This window comes from Sylvia atricapilla, chromosome 7 (genome assembly GCF_009819655.1).
Source record: "Sylvia atricapilla isolate bSylAtr1 chromosome 7, bSylAtr1.pri, whole genome shotgun sequence".
Taxonomy (NCBI): Eukaryota; Metazoa; Chordata; class Aves; order Passeriformes; family Sylviidae; genus Sylvia; species Sylvia atricapilla.
This window is the reverse complement of record NC_089146.1, coordinates 4,785,139-4,811,782: the sequence shown is the minus strand read 5'-3', so window position 1 is coordinate 4,811,782 and position 26,644 is coordinate 4,785,139. Positions and strand designations below refer to the sequence as shown.

The window sequence follows — 26,644 nt, the reverse complement described above, 5'->3', positions numbered from 1 at the left end:
ATTTTGAGTGTGTTTTCAATGGAAATCATCAGTTAATCTCAATTATGATTCCTGAATCAGGTCTATCCTGATTGTTTTCCCAGTAGTTTTAAAAACACTATTCCCTTTGGCAATTAGGCTCTTCTTGGTCTGGGGAAGACATTAATTTTCTAGGAGTCTTTTGGGAAACCATCTTGACTGTGCTGAGTGTTCCAAGAAGAATTCAGGTTTTGTTGCGCTCTCCTGAGTTTTTCATTTCATTCAATCCTTTTTATACTTAATTCCATTTTAGATGGAGAACTTCTGTTAACTTTTAAACCCTTCAGCTGCATCCATGGTAATTTTCTGTCCTCCTAAATGCTGCTTTCTCACTGTTCGGGTTCTTCTAAGCTAGCTTTAGTACAGGATCTCTCTTGTAAATTAGTAAATTGCAATGAAGTACTGAAACCCTAAAAGAGCCATTTATTTAGACTTTGGACTGATATTTGACTTGAGGGTCAGTTTTGTAGTCTAGGATCTTTGCTTGAAGTTGCAGTCCCTGTTTGTCTTGAGAGGGGAGTATTAACCCCAGGTTTGAAGCTTTAGATTTCAAGTCTAACTTGGTACCTTGCTTTTTGGGATGGGGAGGATGTGGTGGCATTTCTGGTGTATTACTGCTTTCTCTAACCCTTTATTGATTCTATTAATAATTCCTTCTCAATCTCTCTTTCACAGATTGAGGAAAGGCCAGAAAAAGACTTTGAGAAGGTAAGAAGAATTTTATCAATTATTCTGACAACAGTGCTTTTGTTCATTCTTTTTGATGGGTAGAGCTTGCCATGAGTGTACAGAAATCTCCTATAAAATCCATTGTGAGGCAAAAATTTGAATTTCTGGTGCTTTCTGCTGCAGCATTTTTGCAGATGAGCTTTTCAGCCCCTGCTTACTCGATGTTAAGTAGCTGACCTTCAACAGCAGTTGGCTGAGGCTGCTTTAGGTTAAGCCACACAAACTCTGTATGTTTATTAGATCTTAGTTATAAGACCTAAGTTATTTATGTAAAAATAAATAAATCATCATAATAAAAGAGGAGTCTACTACATTAACCCTGAGTACAGTCAAACAGCTCTTACTGCTGCAGAGTAAATAAATATCCATAAAGGAGAGGAGCTTCCAAAGCTTCCACAGAATGTATCATCACAAGTTTTAAAAATGCAGGCTGATACTAGCCCCTAAAGACTTTTCTCCAAACAAGAATTAGTGGTTAGAAGCTAAATTACCCAAGCTCCTATTGCAGTATTATTTAATACTTCTGATCAGACTTTTCTTATTAGTTTCCCTTGTTAAACCTTGATTTTGATTTTTTGCTTCTTAGTTTGATTTTAACCAAATGTGCATAATTTAGGGAATGCGAGGATTGGTGTGATGTGTGTATTAAAAAATAAAAAAAGAGAAGAAAGCCACAAACCCATAATTTATCTGGAGAAGAAAGTTCTCAGCAGTATTTCTGTGTGTGTTTGTAGGGAGCACGAACTGTCTCAAGTTTATCAGCAGCTACCTTGGCTTCTCTGGGTGGGACTTCCTCACGGAGAGGCAGTGGGGACACGTCCATCTCAGCTGACACAGAGGCCTCCATCAGGGAAATCAAGGTGAGGAACACTTAAACCCAGCGTAAATGACAGAGTAGTCTTTCCCAGGAAGGAGCTGGCAGTCGTGGCAGTGATTTGGGTGCTGTGGAGGAGAAGCTGTGCTAGAGATGTCTCTCAGATGGGACTGGTTGCAAAAGGCACCTCCCATGCTGGAACAGGGAATGCCAGGAGGGTGAGGATAACACAGAGCACTCCTGGAGAGCAGAGGAGAGAGCCTGGGACAGAAGGTGATCATCAGTGAAAGGGACAGAGGAGGGCTGGGATTGTCAGGCCTTTGAACCTAGGTGTGCACCTCATCCTTAACAATGAAGATTCTATTTTCTCCAGCCAAGAAAAGCAGAATTAGCACAAACTCCTGACTAAGAAATCTGGCAAGGCCTCAGCTTAGGGCCAGAGCCCTTAACCTGTGTTGGAAGGAGCACTTTGAGCACTGCTTGTCCCTCCCAGCTGCATTCTGCCCATCAGTGTCCGTGGCATCACTGACCTTTCTCGCCATCTCCCTCAGGACATCTATGAGTTAAAGGACCAGATTCAGGATGTAGAAGGCAAATACATGCAGGGGCTGAAAGAACTGAAGGTACTGGTGTGTGAGCATTAACCCTGGCCCCAGTGTGTGCCCCAGGGCTGCCCTTGCATGCTGTTCTCCTGCAGAGGCTGGGAGCTGTCCCATGAACTGTTCTGACTGGGTGGGTTGTGGTGATAAATGTTTCCAAGTGTTCACTGAGAGGCTGCTGGTTGCTACTGCACGTTGTCTTTGCTGGTTTGAGGAGGTCATTGTTTTGCTAGCAAATTAAAATGATTTTGGTTTTGTTTTGGTTTTTTTTTATATCATTTCCTAATCCAGGAAACCTTCCAGTACTGGGAGATGAACTAGAACTCATCTCATAAAGTACTAAAAACAAATATGAGTTTAGAACCTTGTATGTTTTTGTTTTTATAAGGCCATGTGAGGTGTCATTTTGGTTTCGTCTTCAGACGACAGAGGATACCCTTAAACAATTCTTGCAACAAAACTCCATGTATCAAAGCCTGATACACAAAGAAGGAATGCTGAAGCTCTTACAGCTTCCATGAAGCCATAAATACATTTTGGGGCATCAACCAACTTCCACATCCGTGTACCACCCACTCCTAAGTGAGCAGTGACATGAGCTGTGGCTTTTTGGAAAAGGCAAATAGATAAATTCAACATTTGCCAGTATTAATTGCTGATTGTATCATCAGCTCAGTGCTGACAGATGAAGGTGTTGCCATCTTGAGTGAATTTTCAATGGAAAGAGTAGTTAGGCCCTCTTTTGGTAAAATTTTTGGGTTTTTTCCTGGTCACTGAATAGCAAATAGAGCAAAATAATCACGCTACATTTTTTTTTTCAATCCCTGTCCCTTAGAGTGCCTTTTGGGGTGATTTGGACCTAAGCTGCACTGTTTGATGCTAAGAAACCAAAACGTGGCATGTTGAAAGAGTGGAGCAGAACTTCCTTAACTTCTTCCTTGCATATACTTCCTTTCCAGCTCCTTTCTGAGCTTTCCAAAACCTGGTGGCTTTCCTGTGCTTGGTATTTCTCATCTGGACCTGGAAAGTGCCCCTAAACATAGTTAAGCATTTGGAACTGGACAGATTTGGGTCCTAAAAGATAAATTATCTCATTTGTTAATAGAAAGGTCAATTAAAGCAATATAGACTTTGTCACTATCATCCTTAGTTCTGTTAACAGCTGAAAAAGGAAGTATATGAAACTCATCCATACTTCAGTTGAAATAATTAAAATTACACAAGTTCCAAGAGAAATTGTTTGATCTGTAAACTAAAATATTGACACGTGTGTCTTTCTTGTTTGCACATTTACACTGCTTTGTTTATATAACTCTTTTATTTCTTTATTAAAATCAAGTAGTGTGAAGTTTGTCTGCATAAATGAAAAATTATGCTAATCTTTACCATCATTTGTTATTATAAATATCTCGATATCTTATATTCAGGTCAAGCTGACAGAAGGGGTTTTCAAGATACTGGGAACTGTATCTTAGAGAGTAAATTTGTGAAGAAGGGATGTGATACGGGAAACCTAATGGGAAATCACACATCAGGTCACAAAAGCTGCAGCTTTCTCTTTCACAGTGAATTCTAATTCCTGAGTCAGTATTTAAGGGTTCCCACTCTGCAAGGGTCTCAGAAATTAGTGTGAAACTGTCAAACTGCCTTAATTTCAGGCCTCAGATCATCCAAAGCGATCTTAAATCAAGGCCAGTTTACCTTTAAAAAAAAAATCCCAGCTTGTCATCTTCAGCAGCTGCTTTGAGCTGCCAGTGTGCAGGGGCAGGGGGAGGAGGGAGAAGGAACAAAACTGGGAAGGCAGAAGCTGAAGCAGCAGAGGACAGGAAGCGTTTTATCCGTGCTGAGGTAAGGCTGATTGCTTGGAAGCACAAGCCTGGTGAGGACAGGGGAGGTTTTCCTCATTGGGACAGCTGGGAAGCCTCCAGCACAGGATTCCTGCTGCTTTCCATAGGCAGCCTGAGTGAGCTTGTGGTTCGGTGCTTTATTTTCTCCCCAAAGATCATGGTTGGCAAAGCATCCTCCTTTATTTCTGACTTTGACTGGGGTTTTTTATTCTCTGCAGGACTCTCTGGCTGAAGTTGAGGAGAAATACAAGAAGGCTATGGTGTCAAATGCTCAGCTGGACAATGAGAAAACCAATTTCATGTACCAAGTGGACACCTTGAAGGATGCACTCTTAGAGTTAGAGGAACAGCTGGCAGAATCCAGGAGGCAATATGAAGAGAAAAGCAAAGTATGTAAATAGCTCTGGCATGGGAAATAACAGGGAGAGATCTGGAGGAGGGTAGAGATCTTTGGGAGGAGGCAGTTAAATTATGACTCAATATTTTGAATAAGTTGCTGTTTTAATTAAGTGGAATACCAATTTGTTGTGTACTTGTGATCATACAAATGAGAATTTTCCCTAAGCCATCTCTGAAGAAGGGAAGAAATGTTCTAGCTGGTAAAGGCTATATTGATATTATCAGTTCTCCTTTTATATTCCATCTCTAAAGTAAATTCATAGGGTTTGTCCACAGGGACTTCTGGACCAGTTTTACACACAAAGGTGTCTCCAGGAACCCTGTGGGAGAGTTAAGAAGTTTAGACAGTTCAGGCAGTTCCATGGTTAAATATTGAATTAAGTTTTACATTAATTTAAGCAGCTGACAGTGATTTGGTGTTAAATAATAAAACTGGGGCTTACGTTTTCAGAACTGCCTTCTTGCAGCTTGGGGCATTTGACTACACCCCACTTCAAAACACAGTACCTGAAAGATACAGTTTGGTTTTTTCTTTTTATTTAAAAGCTCAGCTACCTTTCAGTACATGGCCATGTGGGAAGAGTGGGTTAAATTCCCATCTATTCATCTGTGCAATCTGAAGGACTGGAGTGTAAAAGCTCTTCAGCCTGCTGCTCAGCTTATGAAATGGGCTAAATGATGTCTGTCACTTCTGTATTTGGTACAATAATAGCATCTTGGAAAAAGGACAAACTCCATAAAAACTGCACTCTTGTGGGATTGTGATTAGAGGGATATTCAAGAATTACATTGCAGTAAGCATTTTCTTTGTGTTTGGGCTTATTTTCCTCTTTTTGATGGGATGCTATTTTTGATTAATAATAATCTTGTGAATATTTCATTATTCACAGGAATTTGAGAGGGAGAAGCATGCTCATAGCATATTGCAGTTTCAGTTCATGGAAATCAAAGAGGCTTTGAAGCAGAGAGAAGAAATGCTTGCAGTAAGTAACTTTTGGGGTTTTTTTAATGGCTTCTTTGATTGGTACATTCCCAAGTAGCAGTAGAGTGGAGAATGTGAGGCATGGAGAATTTTATTCCCTATTCAAGTTTCTCACCAGAAGAAATGTTAAGTGTTTCAGGCCAGACAGGTTCAGAGCTGACTAATGCAAATAGTACTTTCCTAAGTATTATCTTATTCTTCCTAAGTATTGCATTTTGGACAGCTGTTGGTGGAGATGCAGAGGAAGATAACAGAACTGTGTAACTTGTTCTAAGTCATCTTGTGGATAATAGGATTGCCTTCAGGAGATCAGGTTCAGATGGGATGTCAGAAACTGTGCATTGTGGATACTCATTTACTTTGGCACCTACTTTTTTTCATTCTTTGACATCACTGCGTTCTTGGCCTTCCTTGTTAACCTGTTACCTGCTTTCTGTCTTCTTGTTTTGCTCCTGCCCCTCAGGAAATCCAACAGCTGCAACAGAAACAGCAGAGCTATGTCAGGGAAATTTCCGATCTTCAGGAGACAATAGAGTGGAAAGACAAAAAAATAGGGGTAGGACTTGTCAGCTCCTGCCATGTGTTCAAAGTGACACTGTCATTGTCCACCTGCTCCTGCTTGTGTAAAACCCTATGGATAAAACCCTCCCTCGTGCCTTTGCTTGGTGTGGCTGTCCTATGATTATGCCAGTGAAGTAGCAAATAGCAAGTGTTGTCTGTGGCCAGTACCTTAAAATCCAAGGAAAACCTAGCAGCTGGTGTGCTTTCAAACCAAGGGTAATTGATTTGCTGTGCTGCACCATTTGCATTTGCCATATGGGGAAAGGAAGTGCTATTTATAATGCAATTCCATCAGCAGTGAGTTTTTGCTTATTCAGATTTAATCTGCAGACTGAGCAGAAACTGGAGTGGGATAGAGAGGTAATGGAGCTATTTACAGGCTGTTGGGATGGAAGCCTCCCTTGCCTCTCATCCCTTTCCACCACCTCTTATCAAAGCCACATGGAAAGCCACTCTAGTTTTCTTTTCCAGCTGAACACTGAAGAAAGGCTTCCTGAATAGAGTAGAAGAAAGAAATCTGGCAGCTTGCCCATGTTTGTGATATCCAATAATTTGCAGCAGCCTGAAACTGAAAATTGTCTAATTTTTTTGAATTGTTCTCTTGGTACTTTTATAGAAATACTGGGAGGGGGAAGTTCAGTAGCAAAATATGCATTTGCACATGGTGCATCCCAGACTAAGGATGACTTAATGGGAGCCTTCAAATTAATTAAAATGTAAACTAAAAAGCCTCCTGAAATCCAGCGGGGCTACTTCCATGCCCTCCCATTAACACATGGGAATGGCATGATATCTTCAGTGTGCATGCTAAAGCAATCTCTGGGTATGGATTAGCTTGTCTAGCAGATGAGAATAAAAAGTGGACCCTCATTTGAAGGATCCCTAATGAAGAATTTGGCTCTGAATGCCTTTGGCAGGAATTCTTGGTTATTGCAGAAGCTGTGCCTTTCTTGGATTTGAAATTTCTCTCTCTGTATTCAAACTCAGTCCTTAAATCTGTAAACTTGACCTTTTTCATCTGTGCCTCTTCCATCCCCTGAATATCTGAAATCTGCTCATTCTTGTCTACATTTGCTTTTCACTGCCTTTACTTGTCTCCCTTCCTTTCTTCACATCTCCTGGCCCTCTGTCTGTGTTGGGAATTCAGGCACTAGAGAGGCAGAAAGATTTCTTTGATTCCATAAGGAGTGAGCGGGATGACCTTAGAGACGAAGTGGTTGTGCTGAAGGAGCAACTGAAGGTATGCAAGAGGAATAAAAGAAATTTATATTCATTTGCTGACCCTTTCCCTCTATGTTTAGGCAGAAATTTATGTCTAGCTCAGTAGCAATAACTCAATTTTCATGTTGCCTATAAATTGCCATTTCAGGGATTTTCTATATAAAGTTCTTTTGCCTACTATTGATTGTCAGTTCTTAGTGTAGACTGGAGTATAAAGAAGTTGTTTTTGTAGGAGACACTTCTCTGAGGAACATCTTATGCAGCAGATTTATGTTTAAAAAAAAAAAAAAAAAAAAAAAGAGCTAGCATCACATGCTTTCTGTCAGAATGGCTGAACTGAGAACTGCAATATCTGTTCTCCTTCCTGACTCCCAGCCGTATTTAATGGAATGATTGAAGCAATTGTTTATTCAGAGTATCTCGGACAAGAGCACTTTGACAGTCCTTCCCTTTCCGAGCAGCAGGCTCTAAAGCATTGCCTTTGCTTCCCACAGAAACATGGAATAATCCCAGACTCTGATATAGCCACCAACGGGGAGACAACAGACATTCTGGATAACGAAGGACACTTGGATTCTTCCCGAACTGTTCCAGGCACCACTCAGGCATTAAAGACAGGAGGGGAGGGGATGCTAGGTAAGTGCTGTGTGTCCTCTCAGCCCCTCCTGCCTGTCTGTCCTTCATTCATCCACCTTTGCTTGGATCGGGCAGTTGTTAGTGGGACAATTAACACCACGCAGCATGCTCCTTGTCCAGTCACTCCCTGTGCATTTCTCTGCTTCGTGTTGATTATCACTCCCAGTGTGTCTGCAGGGCAGACTTCACTTCCCCTGCAAGGTGACAAAGGATGGGAACACAGATAGGACATTACAGATAAGTAGCAGTCGTTCACATTGCCATTTAAACCCTGAATTGGAATATTATCCCAGGATAATCCTACTGCTGCTCAGTATTTCTCAGCACATATACCTTAAATAATCAGAAAAAACAAAAAGCATTTTAGTTTTCTATAAAGAGTTTGTATGTTGGTTCATTGATATTTCTGAGAACTGTGTCTGCTTGAACAACAGTGCTGGGCTCTGCCAAAGCACACCAAAGGATAAATTCTTTCTTCCTGTGCTACTGAACACTTCAAATTTACACTTCTGTGTTTTTACTTCTTACACTGACACGTAAATTCAAAGGATATAATTGACGTGGACAGTGTTAGGAAGGAGAAATCTGGTTGGCAAAACCACTTTATGCTTTTATGTGGTAATGGCCATTAGAGAACTATTGTACTAGTCTAAGGAAAGAAAGTAATGGTTTTGGTTTGTTGATTTTTTTTGTTCAAAATTAACATATTAATAAATAGCTGCAGGCAGCCCATTGTTGCAAGTGCAGGTTCTCTTGCTTTGAGCTTTTGGCTGCTTTTTCCTCACTCAGTTTCTGTGTGAAAACAATGTGGAACACCAAAAAACAAGGTAAGGGTGTATTTTTAAATGTAACATGTTTTCTACATCTCCTTATGCTGGTGGGTTTTTTTTCAGAATAGGTACAGCATAGACCCCAAAACTATCAACAGACACTATTGTTTTAATATCTGTTGCTTTTAAATATAAATTGAAGGAAAACTGTTACAACAAAAATAACTTTCAAAGAACCACAGAAGTCCCCACCCCTTTGGGTGGCTGAAATAAGGGACACAGATTACCTGAGTTTTGATCTGTGTTGGGAGGGCTCAACAGCCAAACCATTTGCTTGCCAATCAGATTTTACATTCAGTGTCTGTCATGTGCACTGATGATACTTGTCTGAGATTTTAAAAGCAAAATACCACTGAATAATCCTTCGTGATTCCATTGTAACAGCATCAGACTCCTGCATGGATAGAGGGGCCTCAGGGTTAAAGTTGTAGAGAAAATTGCTGAGGAAAAACAGTCCTTAGAGGTCCATCTGCAAGTATTGCTGTTAAATTGCACTGCTTCAACCAGTTGTTCTCCTCTGTGAAAGCTGTCATTCCCACAGCCAAGAGCATAAATCTCCTCCTTTCCAAAAACACAAGCCAGCACCAGAAACTTCTTGCTTTGAGAGGGTGGTGGTGAGTTTCACTGATCAACCCCCCTGGATCCTTACTAATTCAATCGCTGATTTGCTTCACAAAATTGGCAAAAGCTGATCTTTTATTAACCTGTTCTTCTTATTCTGTCTTTCGGGTTTTAAGTGGGGAGGTAAGTGCTGTGGTGTGGCCCCCTCAACTTTCTCAATGGTCTTTTAGGCAAAGCCAATGAAGTGGAGATGAAAAATGAGATTTTGGAGGATGTGGGGAAAAGAGAAATCTTGCAGAATACTGAGCGTGAGGAACACAAAGAGGAGTCTGAGGAGGAGGAAGTAGAGACATTGCATGCTGCTGAAAATGTAAAGGCAGAACAAATGGTTGAAGAACGGGACGCCCTGCGGACGGTGATGGTACCAGAGAGTAGGTTTGCAGAGCAAGCCCAAAGCCTCACAGAACCTGTGTCAGGGAGCACTTCTTCCAACAGTGACAGTGACACAGGTGGCTTGAGAAAGGTCACAGAGTCCAGGGGCACAGCAGTCCAGCAGCCTGAGAGTACAGAGGCTGAACTCCGTGACCTGAGTGTAAGGACAAATGAGAACTTGGAGCTGGGCTCTCTGCAAGGCCACCAGATTCTTGAGACTCCTCAGGAAATCTTTTGTGACTCAGGTACAGAGCAGGAGCTGGGAGAAGCTGCACCCAGCCAGGAGGAACAAGAGGATCTTAAAACCAGCCATGCCCTGAGTGATAATGAAATGGATGAAGGATCTGACAGTGCGAGTGAGAGCAGTGAGCTGGTTTCTAGCCAGGGAGGGCTACCCGAGGGAGAAGTGGTAAGCTTGCTTAGGGAGGAGGGAAATGTGGAGAGTTCCACTCCAGAGGAACTCCAGCACTCAGAAGAAAGTGCTGAAAACAAGGTTGCAAATATCTTGGAGGAAAAGTTTGTTGACTGCACTGATGGAAGAAGTGATAAAACAGCAGGTGACAGAGCTGGAGAAGAAGATGAGGGTGGGAACACAGTTCAGGGTCAGCCTAAGGAAACTGAGTGTGTGGGTTTGGAGGGGACAGAGCCACGTGAAAGGGATGTCCCAGGAGAGCCACTTGAAAAGGAAGGTGGAGAACACCAGGCATCCCTCCAACCAGCTTCTTCAGAGGACAGTCCTTCAGCATCCCCAGAAGAACCAAGTAATCAAGGTAAAACTGAAGATGAAACAGCTAGAGCTGAGAATGATGGACAGAAGGAAGAATTGATGGAAGAGCTGGAGAAGTGTCCGGGTTCTGCTGAAACAGGCGAGCAAGGTGTGGTGTCTGTGGAGGCAGGAGACTGCATCCCCGAGGGAAAGGGAAGTGAGCTGCAGGACGCACAGCCAGGAACAGAGGTTGTGAGAGAGGCGACCACTCAGGAAACCCATGTAGACCCGAGCCTTTTAGATGATGAAATTAAGGAGTCAGAATTGGAAACAGGGGATGAGGCTGGGGAAAGCCAGGAAAGTAGGACAGAATGGGTAGAAGATTTGAATCCAAAAGTAGAGGCTCAAACAAGTCAGTGCAGTGAAGACACAGCAGGTGGTACAGAAGGAGAGGAAAATGTTCCTTTAGAAGAGGGTGAAGTGCAGAAGGTGGTTGAACAAGTAGAAGGTCAGTCTAAAGAGGAGTCAAGTGTAGGTGTGGCTGTAACTACTGGAAACAAAGCCAGTAAAGAAACACTGAAAGAAAATGAGCAAGAGGTAGAGCTTGCAGACCACCCTGGTGGGAAATTTGCTTCTGAGGAAGGTGCAAATAATGCCCTGGCACAGAAGTCTCTGCAGAATGACATTAGCGGACAAGTTAAACTGGAGGAAGGTGGAAATAATTTCCCGGCACAGAAACCTGTGCAGGATGAAAACATTAGTGTGGAAGTTAAATTGGAGGAAGGTGTAAATAATTCCCTGGTACAGAAACCTGTGCAGGATGAAAACATTAGTGAACCAGTTAAACTGGAGGAAGGTGGAAATAATTCCCTGGTACAGGAACCTGTGCAGGATGAAAACATTAGTGTGCAAGTTAAATTGGAGGAAGGTGGAAATAATTCCCTGGCACAGAAGTCAGTGCAGGATGACAATATTAGTGAGCAAGTTAAACTGGAGGAAGGTGTAAATAATTCCCTGGCACAGAAACCTGTGCAGGAAGACAACATTAGTGAACAAGTGAAATTGGAGGACCAAGCAGAGGAAAGCCTGGAAGATGATGGTGATGCATTTGATTTTGATGAAGAGTCAAATCAAATACTAGAATCTAATGAAAAATGTGATGGAGAGAAAGCTGATACACAGGGAGAGGAGGGTGATGGAGCAAATGGTGCTGTTGGAAAAACTGCCCACAGGGACAAAGTTGGAGAGGGAACAGACAAAATGGAAACCAAAGATGCCTTGATCAAAGGTGAAGTCCTGCAGCATAAAAAAGATGAGCCTGAAGAAACAGGGTGCTTGCAAGGGGGAGCATCAGGGAAAACTGATGGGGAGGCTGATGCAGAGGAAGATGAAATCAAAGTATCAGGTTCTAGTAAAGTGGGAAAATTACAGGGCCAGGATGTTTTGGAACAGGATTTGGAAAGTGCTTTCATTAAGAGGGCTGAAAGCAGGGAGGATCTGCAGGGTGGTAGAAGGAGTAAGGGTAGATCCAGAGATGACTGTACAATCTCCTGAGTTCAGAATCTCAAACCTACATGAGTCCCATTCCCTGTGACCAGTCCCAGAACACAAACATGCACTTTGCACAAGACATCAGCTTTGGAGCTTTGTCTCTGTAGGCAACTCAGCATAAAGCCTGGATATTGTAATGATGCAAGTATTAAGTTATTCACTGTTGTACCCAGCCACAAGACATCATGAGTGTGTCTCAGGTTGAAAGGTTATCACCTGATGAGGAAGCTTCACAGCTTGACTATTCAAACTATTACTCAATTAAAGTACCTCTAGTGTGGATAGCTGCTCCTGGGGAATTTCTATAGGATTTTTTTATTCTAGCCTAGTTGATCAATATCTCGAATGTACGTTGGGCCTTTGTGAACTTATGCACATTATGCTTACTTGCACTTCGATCTACAGCAATTACATTAACTCTTCATGAAGGAACTCAGCAGATCAGCCACACTGATGGTGAAACTACCTTCAGAATGATTAAAGCCTATGAACCAATCTCTTCTTTTTTTTAATATGAAGAAAAAACATCTTTTCATTCCACTTTGTGTGTATTTCTTATATGGTCATATTCCAAAATATAGTTATATCACTGTGAGTCTGCTTAGTCTGAGCACTTTGGAAGAGCAATACACAGTTTGCAGAAAGTGCAACATGCAGGTCTTAGTTTGCTGAAAGGAATAAATATATACATGTTTACTTCATCTAGGCACTTTGCACCACAATAGGCCTTTTACACCATGTCTCACATGGGGGTTTTTGTTTTTTCCAGAGAAAGTGTCAATACACACTGTAATGTGTGCTTAGGTTTGCTATCAAGTACTGTCCAGATATGAATATATAAAATATCTATTTTTCCAAGAAGATTTTTGTTTAAAATTGCATTTGCTTACTGCATTATATATATTTTTTTTGCAAACTCTTATTCTGAAAGAATGTTTTTATCTCTGAAACAAATCTTATCTCTTCCCTTCTGAAAAGAAGATAACTTTGCATGTCTTAACTCTTGCTGGATATCAGACCAAAGATGACTGTTGTTTTGTGTACTAGTCCCACTGTGTCTTTTGGAAAAGCTGGATTGCTTTGAATTGCTGGCATAAATTAGGCTCTTGGGCTCCCTTGCTGTGTTTCCTTTGCATCTCTGCTAGTGCTTGGGAAGAGGGCATGTTTTGCATATATAAATATTCATTTAAAGTGTTAAGCAGTGAATGTCCCAAGGGAATGCAGATCGAGGGGGGGTGTGGGCTATGGAAGGCTGAATTTGTGTTGATGTTACAAAGTTGTCAGAGCGCAGACAGACTGCAAAATTTGGAGATGTGTATCAAAATGTACTGCTGTATGTAATTTAAATAAACATATTTTATACTTTAAAATACCTGTCCAGAGCACTGTTTCTAAACCTGCACAAGGAGTTATTTAAACCTGTATCATCTCAACACCGTTTTTCTGCAGCTTTTGTTCAATGTATTGCCTTGTGCTACGTAGCTACAAGAGCCATCTCCCTAGGACTGGGCAGCCTCGGGGTTTGAGCACCTTGAATATGTGATGGCACCTTAACTGTAGAGTTCTAGCAGGTCTGTAACCTTGTAACTCCTTTAATGTGGCTTCTCTCCAACTTACAGCACATCCACCATGGTTTCTGTAAGTATTGGCGGTTGTTCCTAAGGGTTTACACTAGATGCTAATCCAAAAAGTCATAGATCTTAAAAGCATTTCTTATTAGCACGTAGCAGTGTTTATTTAAAGATTTGGCTCTGCTGTACTCGCAACAGTAATATATGGTTTAATGTTGGAAACGGGTTTTAATTGTTAAATACACTTAAACAGATCACTAAATGTTCTTACCAGGCTTCACCTGTACTGTGGATGGATCTATCTGAGTTAAATTAGGCAACGTGCCATTATATCCTGTATTTCTTATGAGTTCATTTCTGATTTTAATTAGTTTTTTCTCTTCAGAAAACCCAGCATCTTTAAGAGAATTCCTTTTTAAAGCCAAGTCACAGGAGCAGAAACACCTCCAATCTTACCTGTCCCACTACCAGCTTTGATCCCAGTGTAACTGGGAGCAAGAACATGGAGAGGCAGTGCAGAGTAGCTGGTGTGCCAGAAATCCATCTTGGAATGTTGAAAATGAATATGTGACCCAAGGATGAAACTTTTTTCTTCCAGAATAACCCCAAATGCTCGCTGGGTTTTCTGGTCATCACCTAGTGGTACATAAATGCTGTAGCCCAGGTTTGTGCATATCAGAGCTAGCCTGAAATGCTTTCAAAAGCAGTATCTCAAGAAACTTACTTGATAAAAAAGGGGAATAAATAGTGAAAAGGTCTTGGTCAATACCTTCTTTACTATAGAGAAGAACAATCCCCCTGTGCCCCTCAAAATCAGTACTGCAAGACAGTGTCTTCCAAAACGTGGACTGTCCCTGGCAGTGCTCCTCTTCTGAGGAAGACAGGAAATCATCCTTTCTCATCATCCAAAATAAATGGACAGATCTGGAGAAGTATTGCCCAACCTTCTTCTGACAGCTGGATTCTTGCAGGCTGTTCTAAATAGCTGCTTGAGGCTGGGATTTCATGGCACGTCTTTGCATCCTCAAAGAGCAGTTTACCCCTTTCATTTTCGTCAGGGTTAGTTACTTCCTGGGGCCACACATAATGTAAAAATGATGCAGGTAAAACCAGCTGCTTCCCATCCCATGCTCCCCTCCAAGTGGAAAGAGACATGGAGGATCTGTGGCTGGTTTGTGAATGTTTGGTGCCACTGGAGCAGCACCTGAGTCAGCAGTGCCTCGAGTCACCTGCCATGCCAAGGCAATGAGATCAGATCAGGCACTGGGCTTAGGAGCTGTGTCAGCACCACGCTCACCCCTCTGTGTCCTGCTCCCTCACAGGCCCCATCTCCTCCTCAGTCCTCTGTTAAACTCTGTGGCGTGTGAAGGCCATGAACTGGTGCAGTGAGTACCCTGGGAATCACCTTTCCAAAGTTAAGTGAGGTGAATGTCGCACTCTAATTATTCTCTATAGCATCTTTGTATGTGGAATAAGGATAATGACTGTTACAGATGAGAATTTTAATTAGCTGCTTCCTGTCCTGATTCAATAGACTGTTCTTTCCTGCTCACCTCATCTCAAGGTCCTCAGATTTGGTGGAAAAATCTCTCCTAAATGCAAAATTAAGGTGACCCTGCAGAGTAAGTTTTCTATGTTAATGTAGGGGTTTAAGATAAGTGAAAGCCAAGAGACCTTTATCTCTACAGGCAGAAAACTTTTCTATGTGAATGGCAATTTGAGCAAACTAATTTTTTCCCTGCTCTGGTAAACCCTCCTGTCTGCATGTCCCAATGGTGTGCACAGATGTCTGTAATGAGGGCAGAGAGAACTGAGGGTGAGACCAAACTTGAAGGTTCACCCCAAAATGCATCCTTTTTGCAGGAAAAAGGGCTTTGGAGAAGCCAGTGTGCTTCTGTGCTTCCTCACTGGAAGCTGGAAGAGGTGTCCTTCCTTCAGGCAGGCAGGTTTCACCTCACAGTAGTGGTTGTGTTAATGAAAGTCACAACTAAACTATTTTCAGGATCAAAGTTCATTACTTGGCCCTTTTGGAGTCAGTAAGTTTGGGATAATTTTGTAGTGGCCTGAAGGTTTCCTGCTGTACAGTCCTCATTCTCTTTCCAATCCTTGGAACTCTGTTCCTCAATCTTTGCTGGCCCGTAAATCCCAACACAATCTCTTGAGTCCGAGTATCTCCAACCTGGTTGCTGTTCTTGCTTTCTTCATTGGCCTTTGTTTTTCTTCTGTCTTTTGCAGAATTTCTATTTGAAGTTTTCTTTCCTTCCCATATAGATGTGTGAAATTGTTTGGTTATTTTGAAGGGGTTTATACTCAGAAATTTTGGTTGTGGGTGGTGTTTACCAAAAAAGTGGGTTTGGATGTTTTTTGTTTTCTTTTCATATCAGTGCTCAGGTGTAACCATGTGTTGGGTGTGTTACAAAGTGATGAAAAAGAATAAAAAAGAATATGACTTCAGGAGGTTCAAAATTAATGCATAGATCTGCTGAACTGGGGTGCTGAACTGGTGCTAAGATCTGTATTTGCGTATTGCAGCAGAAGCCAAGGTAAAGGTTTTATTCCATGCTCTGGGACTATATGGGGGGTGATTTCCAGGAGGGGAATGACATACTGTATTAATGGAGTCTACATGTCTGCTGTACAGAGGGACTTCCATTGGAAAACCAATTTCCACCATGGTTTGATTCAATACAGACTCTTGATTCACTTCAAGTGCATGTGCTAACAAGACAAAAGGGAGAACCACAAGACTTTGACCTGTTTAAAAGTTGTCAACAAAGAAGAAATGATGTTTTTAAAGCTTTTTAAAAATATCTGAGTCTATCAACAGAATTTACCAGTAAAAGTCCACCACGCTCTTACGTGCAATTTACCTTGCTTTCTTAAAGTTTTCAAAAAGATCTTTTTCTTGAGTGACCTTTGGATTTTAATCATTTGATCAGCAGGCCAGACCTCAGCTGTGGAATTGAGCTCTGAACAGCCTGGGCTCTGCACTGCTGGCAGAGGAGGCCAGCTGAACAAACCTGCAGTGAGACCAGCTGAGGTCAACAGATCTCTCCTAATGAGTGTATTTGAATGTGATGTTGCAGTGTACTCCTGCCTGAGGTGTAACTGAACAAACTGAGCTTGTTAATTAATGAGATCATTTGGGTGGTAAGAAAATGTACTTTCACATATTGCAGCCCATAATGGGGCAGGAAAAAAAGAAGTGATTCTGTTGCTTACTTCGTAGCTCTTTTTTCCAGCTGTCTCATTCTATAGAGTGCACTTTATTAATGAAGGCTGCACATACCCATGTGCTGATCTGTAACACTTCCAAGTCCAAATGTAGCACAGCAGTTGGGTGCAGGCTGTCCATTAGCCTCTTGATGTTTGACCTGGAGAATTGACTCTGAAGAGAAAATAGAGTTTTACCAGACTGCTGCATTCAAAACACAAATAATTTGAGGGGCAAATGTTTTTCTGGTCATAATGTTGGACTAAAATGTCACTGCCATTTTAAAGAAGGGAAGAGTTAAAGTGCTGAGAATGTGCTTAGCTGTGATTATAGGTGTTTACAGTACTGTCATTGTGTTAAACTGTCAAGATTTGTGAGATTTTGTGTTGCAGTTGTGCTTGACCCTAGAGTTCTTGCATGCTAACCTAACGTAGAAGATTAGCCTCTTTGCATGCAGCTGGCTGCTGCTACTGGCGGGACAAGCATGTTCTGTGAGAATGCCATAACTGCCCTGGCTGCAGCCCCCTCCCAGCCCCGCCTGGGCCTCGTGTCCTGTGGTACGTGCCCTCACTCCCCCCTCCAGTAGTCACTAACCTGAACGGGTCAGGCTCGTGTCTCAGATGCGCTCCCCACGCGCCGCCTGATCCGCCACCGCTGAACTCTCCCTTTTCTCTTCCAGACAGGCTGAAAAGGCTCATCGATGAACGGGAGTCCTTGCTCGACCAGGTAATCACAGGGCAAAGGGAGAACAGGGAATGATTTAGGAAATGAAAACAGTAAATGATGAAGGAAATGAAAACACCAAACACAAGGTGTGGAGCAGCAGTGCTGTGGTCTGGTTGTTCTTGCTGAGGACTTGCTGCCTTGCTAGCCACTCTGTTCTTCCTCCAAAACATCCCTCCTATGTGTTAACTCAGGGCACATGGAAGATATGACCCGGCGTGCCTCTTATTTCTGAATAATAATCCTTCAGATCGCCAAGCCCAAGGGGAAAACAGGCATGCCTCAGAAATTGTGGAAGCAAATTTTCTTTCCGAGAGTAAGCCCGCCCCTCTGCTGGGTCTGTGGGTAAATGGGCCATTTGGAAAGGTTTGTTGGAGGAATTGCAGGTGGGTAAAGAGCAATTAAAGGAATTATTGCTGGTACCCTGGTATTCCATAGTGTCTATAAAGCTTATTCAAAAAACTTCAGCTGATCTGTTGCCCTGCAGGACAGTCTGTGCTTTCATTTGTGCTCAGTGACCTTGGCCTCTATGCATGCTACCAAACACAGCTTTGGGAGTTTCTAAGAATGTTTTACATGAATGTGCCTGCAGAAGATTTATGGCCTTTCTAATAAACCAGTTTCACTCATTGTTTTGGTCCTGAACTTGTACAAAAGCACTGATATGTAAAATACCATGAGTCATTTGCCACAAGAGTTTCTAGGATGTTAATTTGTAACAAAAGATCTTTTGGAATTTAGGTTTAAAAATACGTAATTTGTTTTATAATACTGGAGTGAATTTGAGCCACAATTTCCCTTAGTGATTTTAGTAACTATTTTCTGTCCTTCAGATTAAAAAATTAAAGGGACAACTGGAAGATAAGCAAAGGAATAGCAAGATGGAAAATGCACAGTCCGAAGATGAAGTTCTGGAAAATGGGACAGATATGCACATGATTGACCTCCAAAGTGAGCTGTATTTTGATTTTAAGAGAATTCTGTGTCCTGCATGTGAGTGAGAAAATGTATCAGTACAATAATAAGCACATGGCTCTGAGTAAGAATGAGCCTCCAGTTCCAAGGGAGCTTTGGCCTGGGAGCAGCCATTACACCTCTACAGAGGCGAGGGAATTAGGAGCCTTTGTTTAAGATTGCGGGTGGAAATCTCTATTATTGCTCCTCAGCAGAGTTGGGGTGAGTTCAGATTAATTTGGCCTTCAGAGTGGTTGACAGGGAATCAGGCAGGACTGGGAATGGTGTCTCTCTGCTGGGCACTTACTGAGAGAACTACTCTCCTGCTGCCCCACGTAGATCCCTGATGCATGGAAATTTCACAACAGACTTGTTAGAAACTGTTCACACTTGTTCTGACATCCCTGATAAATCTGCAATTCTTTTAGGAGATGCCAACAGACAGATCAGTGATCTCAAATTTAAACTAGCAAAGTCTGAGCAAGAGATAACAGCATTGGAGCAGAATGTAAGTTTTTGGCTTGTTCTGTTTGTTCAGGCATGGTGACAGTACAAAGTGTATTTTGATAAATGATAAATGAAATTATGTTTATTCGGATTTTCCCTTAATAAAAGAAATGGGAATGTTGGAGCACGAGGGCTACTTTTGACATTTATGACATTTATGGGGAAGAAGGAATATATTATTCCTCTGTACTGAAAGAAGGATGGTCAAAGACAAAAGTACCTGATGAACTCTGCTGAACACTTCTTTATGCCTAGCTGTCAACAGGCTTTAAATGGCTCCCAGCATGTGATCTGGTAAAGATGGATTTTATTCACAGCTGTTCCATTTTGATTGTTTGCTCTTGTCCAGGGTACATCAGCAATGCTCTTGCTAAGAGAAATTTAGTCAACGGACTGTATGTTTTTTTGCTGGAAGCATATTAAATATGGATATGTATAAAAGGTCAGGAGTAAGTTACTGTTGCCAGGCTTCCTTGGTGTTGCTGTTTTCCCTGAAAATATGCCTTTATTTTATCAAAGAGGAGTTAGCATCTCTCTGGAAATTCCTTAAGTACTGATGGAAGAGTGAAGCCTCAGAGTGATTTCTTGGTGCAGCTTCTAATTCCCAGCCTTTGGCTTCACCTCAGGTAATACGACTGGAAGGCCAGGTGGCCCGGTACAAAACTGCTGCTGAAAATGCTGAGCGAGTAGAAGATGAACTGAAGGCAGAGAAACGCAAACTGCAGAGAGAGGTAACTCCACCTGCAAGCTGTCCCAGGTCAGCCTGCTCCATGTGGGGGAAGCTTGCCTCCCTGGGGTGCCTGAGGGGAGGAACCACCCTTCTTGGCACAGCAAGGGATAAGCATCCAATTTCTTTATTGCTTTAGTTACTCCTTCTAAATGTACAACCAAATTTTCAGCCCTCAGACTGGAGTAACAGTCACGGCTGTGAGCTCCCACTGCCTTTTCACCGTTCCTTCCTAACCTGACTTGCCAAAGGGGTGTGAGTTTTCTTTGTGAGCCTGTTTACCTTGCTCTTCCAATCTGTTCAGGCCTGTTTGGGGTAGTGGGGCTGTCCACAAACTCTGACCGTGCCACTTTAGAGCCTGAATACCTTTATCAGCTTCTCTCTCATTGCCTCCTGAGGTGCTTCTTGGATTTTTTTTTTCAGTACAGCTCCTTGCTTGTTCTAAATACTCCTGCTTTGCTGTCTATAAATACTGTTCTGTGCAGTCCACCTCTCTCTCCCTGCCCCAATCCTGTGGTGAGTTTTACAGGAAACTCAGGCTCCGAGTCACAGCTGTGGATACAGTTCTAGGAACCAAAAGGGAAAAGCTGAGCAGTGAGACAGGTGTACATCACCCAGAGCCTTGTGCCTCTGGATTGAGGGAAATTTTGTGATTGCCTAGGAATATCCTGTTCCACAGGAGTAACCTTCTGCCCATGCTGACTGCCTCAAGACACACGCTTCTATCAAGCCAAATCCAAACTTGGGACACAGCATTTCTTCTTAACTTGGCCTTCTTTTGTTCAGCATTCTGTAAATACCCTGTGTTCTTGGCAGTGTGCTGAAACACCTGTGTGTGTGGCCTGCAAAGCAGTTTAACTCCGCTAAAGGAATTTTAAACTGCTTTATGTTCCAAGTTAATACGGTCAGTTGGTAACTACAAACCTTGCTTTGCCTTTGGAAAGGGTGAAAGTAATGGTGATTTCCTTCCTTCCTTCAGCTCCGTTCAGCACTGGATAAAACCGAGGAGCTGGAGGTCAGCAATGGGCACCTGGTGAAGCGGCTGGAGAAGATGAAGGCCAACCGGAGCGCTCTGCTGTCCCAGCAATAGCCGCCCCCTCCCACGGGAACCGGAACGCTGCCGCAGCCGCTTGTGTGTCCTGCTGCCCGGGACGCTTCGTGTCATTGCCTTCTGAGACCAGGCCACCCCACACCCGCTCCGTGCCTCCCCGCCGGGGTCTCCCTGCGCAGATCCAAGCCTGCTGCACTACATCCATAGGAGGAGCTGATCCAAGTGGCTGTGCCCGCGGGAGCCCTTCCACGCCGAGCTCTGGGGACATTCGAAGTACACAACACATTAGGAAGCACATGGAATACTCCATCCAGAGGGCACAGCAGCCATTTATTGCCATTTAAAATGGCACTCAAAGAAAATACTTTGACTGGAATTTTGTGTCTTGCTGAAAATTTTAAAACAAACACTGTAAGTTTGGGACTTTTCTCATGGCAGTATCTGTAATTTAGTGACTACAGTAGAGTTATTCATAGTAGGTTTTTCATTTACAAATCACTGTGGAACCACAAGCCATTACAAAGCAAAACTCCTTCAGTGGAAACCGTGGAAAAAGATGGTCTTGGAAGCAAAAGTGACCTTAAATGACTTTGCCAATAAAACAAATGTGTTTGGAGGGATTTTTGCACCAGTAGGATCGCGAGACTCTTTTATTTCAGGGTAAATAGGCAATAGCTTCATTGAATTTTCAATTTTTATTTGTATTATTTAATCCCTGTTCTTGGAGTTGAAGTAAATGACTTTTAAAGGATGTAAGGTTGCATTAATAAACCAGCATAAGGCCGTGTTTTCAGAAATGGTGGGGTTTGCACTTAGATCACTCTCTTTGGTGCATTTATCAAAGCAAGTGTCATTTGCTTAAGCAAAATACGTAATGGGTTTTTTACATCAGAAACTATCTACTGGTCCATGGCCTACTAGGAAATGATGCCGCTACAAAATACAAGTCTGATTTTTAACAGAATAACTGATAAGTAAAGAAGCACTTTAGAAAATATTACTGCCTATGGGTTTTCTACAGCTGCAGAAGTGGCGAGTTATTTCCTCCTAAGATCGCTGCGAAGGTTTTCCACTTCTCACGCAGAAACAGCGTAACCAGTTGAGATGTTACAGGCGATTCTTGCGTGTGCAAAAATGGCACACGACTGGCACTACAGCTCTGGTTTACCAGAACTCGTTCTGAATGTACTACTCAAAGGAGAGCAGCAGCTACGCCAGGAATAAAGCTGCCTGTGACACCTCGGCCCTAACAGGAAAGCCAGTCCCTCCGGGATCTGCTCACGGTGAAGCAGCGCCTCCTGTCCCACGGGAGCCACAGTGACTGCCTCCAGAGGTTCTACCAAGCCAAATCCACACCCAGGAGATCACATTTCTTACTAACTTGGTCTTCAGAGCCTGCGATCCAGGTCTCTCCCCAGCCTCCTCCTGGCAAGCGGGAGGTTAGAGTAGGAGCCGCTGCTGTTTTCAATGCAAGGGGATCGCTGGTGTCTTCCTCCAGCACCTTCACCAATTAAATAAACCAAAACCACTGTCCGGATGTGTTTCTCTGCTTTGGCTAGAAAACAACATCCTCGTCTTATCTCCTCCAAGTGCACAAGGAAATTTAGGAGTGAAGTACTGCAATTACTGTTCCAGCAAAAGGATGAAGAAGGGTTTTTTTGTGTCCCTGGGAAATTAAGTATGTTCTTGTTGATGAAATGTGGTGAAACGTGGGGGATGGAAGAAGTCTTTTTAAATTAAATTTCCACTCCAGTTAGGGCTTTGGGTTCTTTTTTTTTTTTTTTTTTTAAATCGTTTTTGAGAGGAACATTCAGGTGCAGAGCCAGGTTTCTTGTGGAATACCTCAGAATGGCTGTGGATACCAATTTACAATTTTCTGTGCTTGACTTGTGTAATTTCTGGTGTACAAAGCCTTGGGGGCCTAAAAAACGAGCTATGAGGTTTTCAGAACGCAAACAAACGTGCTAAATTACAACATCTTACCAATGGTAAGGTGTGTGATTGCCACCAGTCATCATTTCATTTGTGGCAGTGCTGAAAGCTGCCTCTCCTGGCAAGGTTCAGGAGAAACAACCCAGCAACCAAGCATTGGTCCAAAAGGCAAAAAAATAACACTTTGTTCATCAAAAAGGGATGTGTTTATCATTTCGAAGTAGATTTCATCTCGCACCCCATAAGCATTAACCTCATGACAGAAATCAGATGTGTATTTCAACCTGGATATGCTCTTAGTAGAAACCTTTGTGTGTGATAAAGTAGGTGAATGTTGAAGCCACATTTCCCCCCCCTCCCCTAACTTTCAGTATGACTTAGCATTAGAATAAGGGAAGAAAAAAGAACTGGTTGGTTTACTGCAAACTGTTCTATGTTTTTCTGTGAAGAATGTACAACAACAGGGCTTTGAATGGTGACAATAGCACATGTCCCAGTCCTTTAATTTGAGCTCCAAACGAGAGCACCTCAGTACCCTGCGAGTGGGGCCGAGGTGGCGGCAGCCGGGCGAGGAAAAGCTCCCTAGGGGGTGCAGGATGGGTTGTCCTAGAACTTCTGTTTCAATCTCTTATCCTCTATTTTATTTTTAAATGTTAAATGATTTTTATCGTTTGCAAACAGAATGTTACCCAAAATGGTTTTGGTTTTGTTTTCTTGTTGTTTTTTTCCCCCCCGCCCCGATCGCTCTGTTAGGAGATGTGACCGTGGAAAAGGAAATTCGTTATTGAGCAGAACTCGCCAATAAAATGTCACTTGTTTGGGTAGTTTCTTTTATGGAGTGGTCTGTCCATGCTGATGTTACAAGTTCTCTTGGAAAATACAGACTTCCAGGGGGATGTGGGTGTAAGAGCTCATTTTCCTTTTCAACACTTTGCTGCAGGATCACACAAAACTTGAGCAACACTGCCTGGAAAATGTACAAATTCAAGGGTTTGTGTGACTTAGGGCACTGGTGTGAGATATACCTCCAAATATCAACGTTTTTAGTGCACATACACCTCCAAATTTTGACGTTTTAATGGCCAGGTGCATTTGGGGAGACGGGGGACAGGGACAGTCCCCCATCAGGAGAAATTTGGATGGTGTTGCTAACTGGATTCATTCTCCACTTTTATTTATGGTTAACAGGGGTAACCCACACAGTAGCTTTCCCTGGAAGAATCCTTCACATCATGAAGACTCCTTCACAACAGAGGCAGCTTGGTTCACCAAAAATACAGGGTTTTAGTATTAAATGTCCTCTTGCCCTGATGTGTTGTCAGAGTGGTCCCTTACATGAAAGAGACTAAGCAGGAGGGTAATGCTTGTCTTTGCTTTAGATGCTCTAAACCATTGTATGTCTCTGAAGGTTAATTTTAGTTAACTGGGTGATGTTTTACACACTTGAATTATGACCTTTACACATACGTGTTGAAAGGAAGAAGCAGAGCCCCTTGCAGAAGTAATGCGTACCTGTGTGGGCAGGTAGGTTTGTCTCCGCTCCTGGAACGCTCTCCTTCAAGCTGAAAACTTTCAGGTAAGTTTTGATATGTGCCAGGGGAAATTTGAGATAGGTATTAGGAAAAGTTCTTCCCCCAAAGGGTGGCTGTGCACGGAACAGGTTCCCCAGCGAATGGTCACAGCCCCAAAGCAGAGCTCGGGGAGCTGCCAGGGTTTGGACGATGCTCTCAGGCGCGGGGTGGGATTGCTGGGGTGTCTGTGCAGGGCCGAGGACTGGACTTCATGATCCTTACGGGTCCTTCGCAGCACAGGATATTCTGTGATTCTGTAGTCGCCGTACGAGAGCTGCTGCGCTCCCTCCGGGCCCGCTGCGCTCTGGTCTGCCACTGCTCGGCGGCGGGAGAGCCGCGAGGGAAGGGACCGTGAGGGGACACAAAGGTTCGTCACGGCAGAGAAAAGACCGTGAGGGGAAATAAAAGTCCCTCAGGGCAGAGAGGGGACCGCGAGGGGGCACAAAGGTCTATCAGGGCAGAGAAGGGACCGTGAGGGGAACACAAAGGTCCGTGAGGGCAGAGGAGGGACCGTGAGGGGACACAAAGGTCTATCAGGGCAGAGAAGGGACCGTGAGGGGACGCAAAGGTCTATCAGGGCAGAGAAGGGACCGTGAGGGGACACAAAGGTCTATCAGGGCAGAGAAGGGACCGTGAGGGGACACAGAGGTCCGTGAGGGCAGAGAAGGAACCGTGAGAGGACGTAAAGATCCATGAGGGCAGAGAAGGGACCGTGAGGAAAGAGCCGTGAGGGGATATGGCAACACCGACGGGACACGGCGGCTCCGCCTTTGAGGGGATACAGCGGTCCTGTCTCTGGGACGACAGAGCAGCGCCGATTCCAGCTGGAAATGGCAACACCGGCCCGGAGGAGACCCGGAGGAGACCCGGCGGGGCTCCGCCTCAGGCGGGAGGAGGCGCACGCGGCGGGAGCGGGCTGCGCGCCGGCCAATCAGGCGTCGGGGCGCTGCGCGCGTGTGGCGGGGCCGTGAGGCGCGTGCGGCGGGAGCGGGAGCGGCCGGGGCCGTGCGGCGGGAGCGGGAGCGGGAGCGGGAGAGGCCGGGGCCCGGCGGGGCCGTGCGGCGGGAGCGGGAGCGGCCGGGGCCCGGCGGGGCCGTGCGGCGGGAGCGGGAGCGGCCGGGGCCCGGCGGGGCCGTGCGGCGGGAGCGGGAGCGGCCGGGGCCCGGCGGGGCCGTGAGGCGGGAGCGGGAGCGGCCGGGGCCCGGCGGGGCCGTGCGGCGGGGGGCCCGCGCCTCTGCCCGCCCTGGAGCTGCGGGGAGCCGCCGTTCTCCCACCTGAGGGTCCCCCCGGGGCGAGCGGCAGCACCGGGCTGCCCTCAGGCCACCCCCGCTCTCAGGCAGCTCTGCGGCGGGGACGGGCTCGGCTGTGCTTCAGCGTTGGGTTGTGTCGCTAACACGGACACGAGGGGGTTTGTACCTTATCTGGGGCGTGGAGGTGTTTTGGTTCTTGTTCTCAAGGCGGGAAAGTCACTTCTCTGTGATAAGAATATTGTGATTTCTGTATACAAGCGGCTGGGATGTGCTGTGGCGGCTTTCGGATTTTTAATTCTTCGGAGTTGCTCAAAGCTTCGCTTAGAGAGTGAAGGTAAAGTTAATGTAGTAAAAAAGGACGACGTTTTTGAGGCAAAAATAACTGTAGAAGTGTATAATTAAACCATGGAAGTGTTCAAGACCAGGTTGGATGGGGCTTGGAGCAACCCGGGATAGGGGAAGGCTTGAACATTGGAATATTAATCCTTAGTGCACTCCCCCCGGGGAAGGGCTGTCAGAGACAGTGACTAAAATTGGGAGGTGTCATTTAAGTAGTTTGGAAAGCAGACATAATTGAGAATTATAGCTAATGTTTTTATTTATTCCTTTCTTTGTTAGAAGCTTCTGAGGGAAGGCAGAGAAGAACTGACAATATTCCTAAGAAACAAGCTTCACATAGAGCACCTTCCATCCCTTCACGCTTTCTCTCTGCTTTTTGTTGGTGTTTGTTACGAAACTGGGTTTGCTGCAAGCTCAGAGCAGGTGTATTGCTTTAGTAAGGTGAACTGTGCAGCTTCCTTCTATTGCTAAATTACCTTTCTGTGTTCCTTTACAACTTTCTGGTTGTAAAGATTCTCAGGTTTTCCTACAGTTTTGTCCCTGGTAACACTTTCTTCTTGCTTCCTCAGAATCAAGGGGAATATGCTTTAATTTTCCCCTTGTCCAGCACCCACGGGTTTTTTAGTTTCTGGGAGGCACAGAAACTCAAAGCTCACCTCTTCCTTAATATAAGTAACCTTTATTTGAACACTGTGTACTGTATGATGTAAACAGCTCACCCCTATCAACAGGGATTCCACCAATTCAGGAATGAGCTCTTGGGATTTCTTTAGGAATGTGCTGTTCAGTTCCTGCCTGCTCTAGTAGGAGGCAGGAGGTGAAAACAGGATGGTTAATTTAATGTATTTTTTTGTCCTTTCATATACCATGGAGAACCATCATGAACTTCTCTTAATTTTTATGAAGGCAGGAAAAGCCA

At 43.9% G+C, this 26,644-nt stretch overlaps 1 protein-coding gene across 13 annotated transcripts in view; it reads left to right on the top strand.

The window, feature by feature from the left end:
• LRRFIP1 (LRR binding FLII interacting protein 1) overlaps nucleotides 1–23,389 on the top strand; it is a 100,922-nt gene extending 77,533 nt beyond the window's left edge. For 6 of the 13 annotated variants that reach the window (XM_066322455.1, XM_066322456.1, XM_066322458.1 and 3 more), the window contains 9 exons: nucleotides 694–726; nucleotides 1,482–1,607; nucleotides 2,113–2,184; nucleotides 4,226–4,396; nucleotides 5,297–5,389; nucleotides 5,852–5,944; nucleotides 7,097–7,189; nucleotides 7,665–7,806; nucleotides 9,428–13,256. In XM_066322455.1, the coding sequence (XP_066178552.1) occupies nucleotides 694–726; nucleotides 1,482–1,607; nucleotides 2,113–2,184; nucleotides 4,226–4,396; nucleotides 5,297–5,389; nucleotides 5,852–5,944; nucleotides 7,097–7,189; nucleotides 7,665–7,806; nucleotides 9,428–11,889 (3,285 nt within the window). In that variant the 3' untranslated portion in view covers nucleotides 11,890–13,256. Of the gene's footprint in view, nucleotides 1–693; nucleotides 727–1,481; nucleotides 1,608–2,112; nucleotides 2,185–4,225; nucleotides 4,397–5,296; nucleotides 5,390–5,851; nucleotides 5,945–7,096; nucleotides 7,190–7,664; nucleotides 7,807–9,427; nucleotides 13,257–17,350; nucleotides 17,398–18,227; nucleotides 18,346–18,776; nucleotides 18,857–19,481; nucleotides 19,587–20,561 lie in introns of those variants that run through there. The other 7 variants (XM_066322464.1, XM_066322463.1, XM_066322465.1 and 4 more) reach the window with 4 other exon arrangements.
• Nucleotides 23,390–26,644: the final 3,255 nt, after the last annotated feature.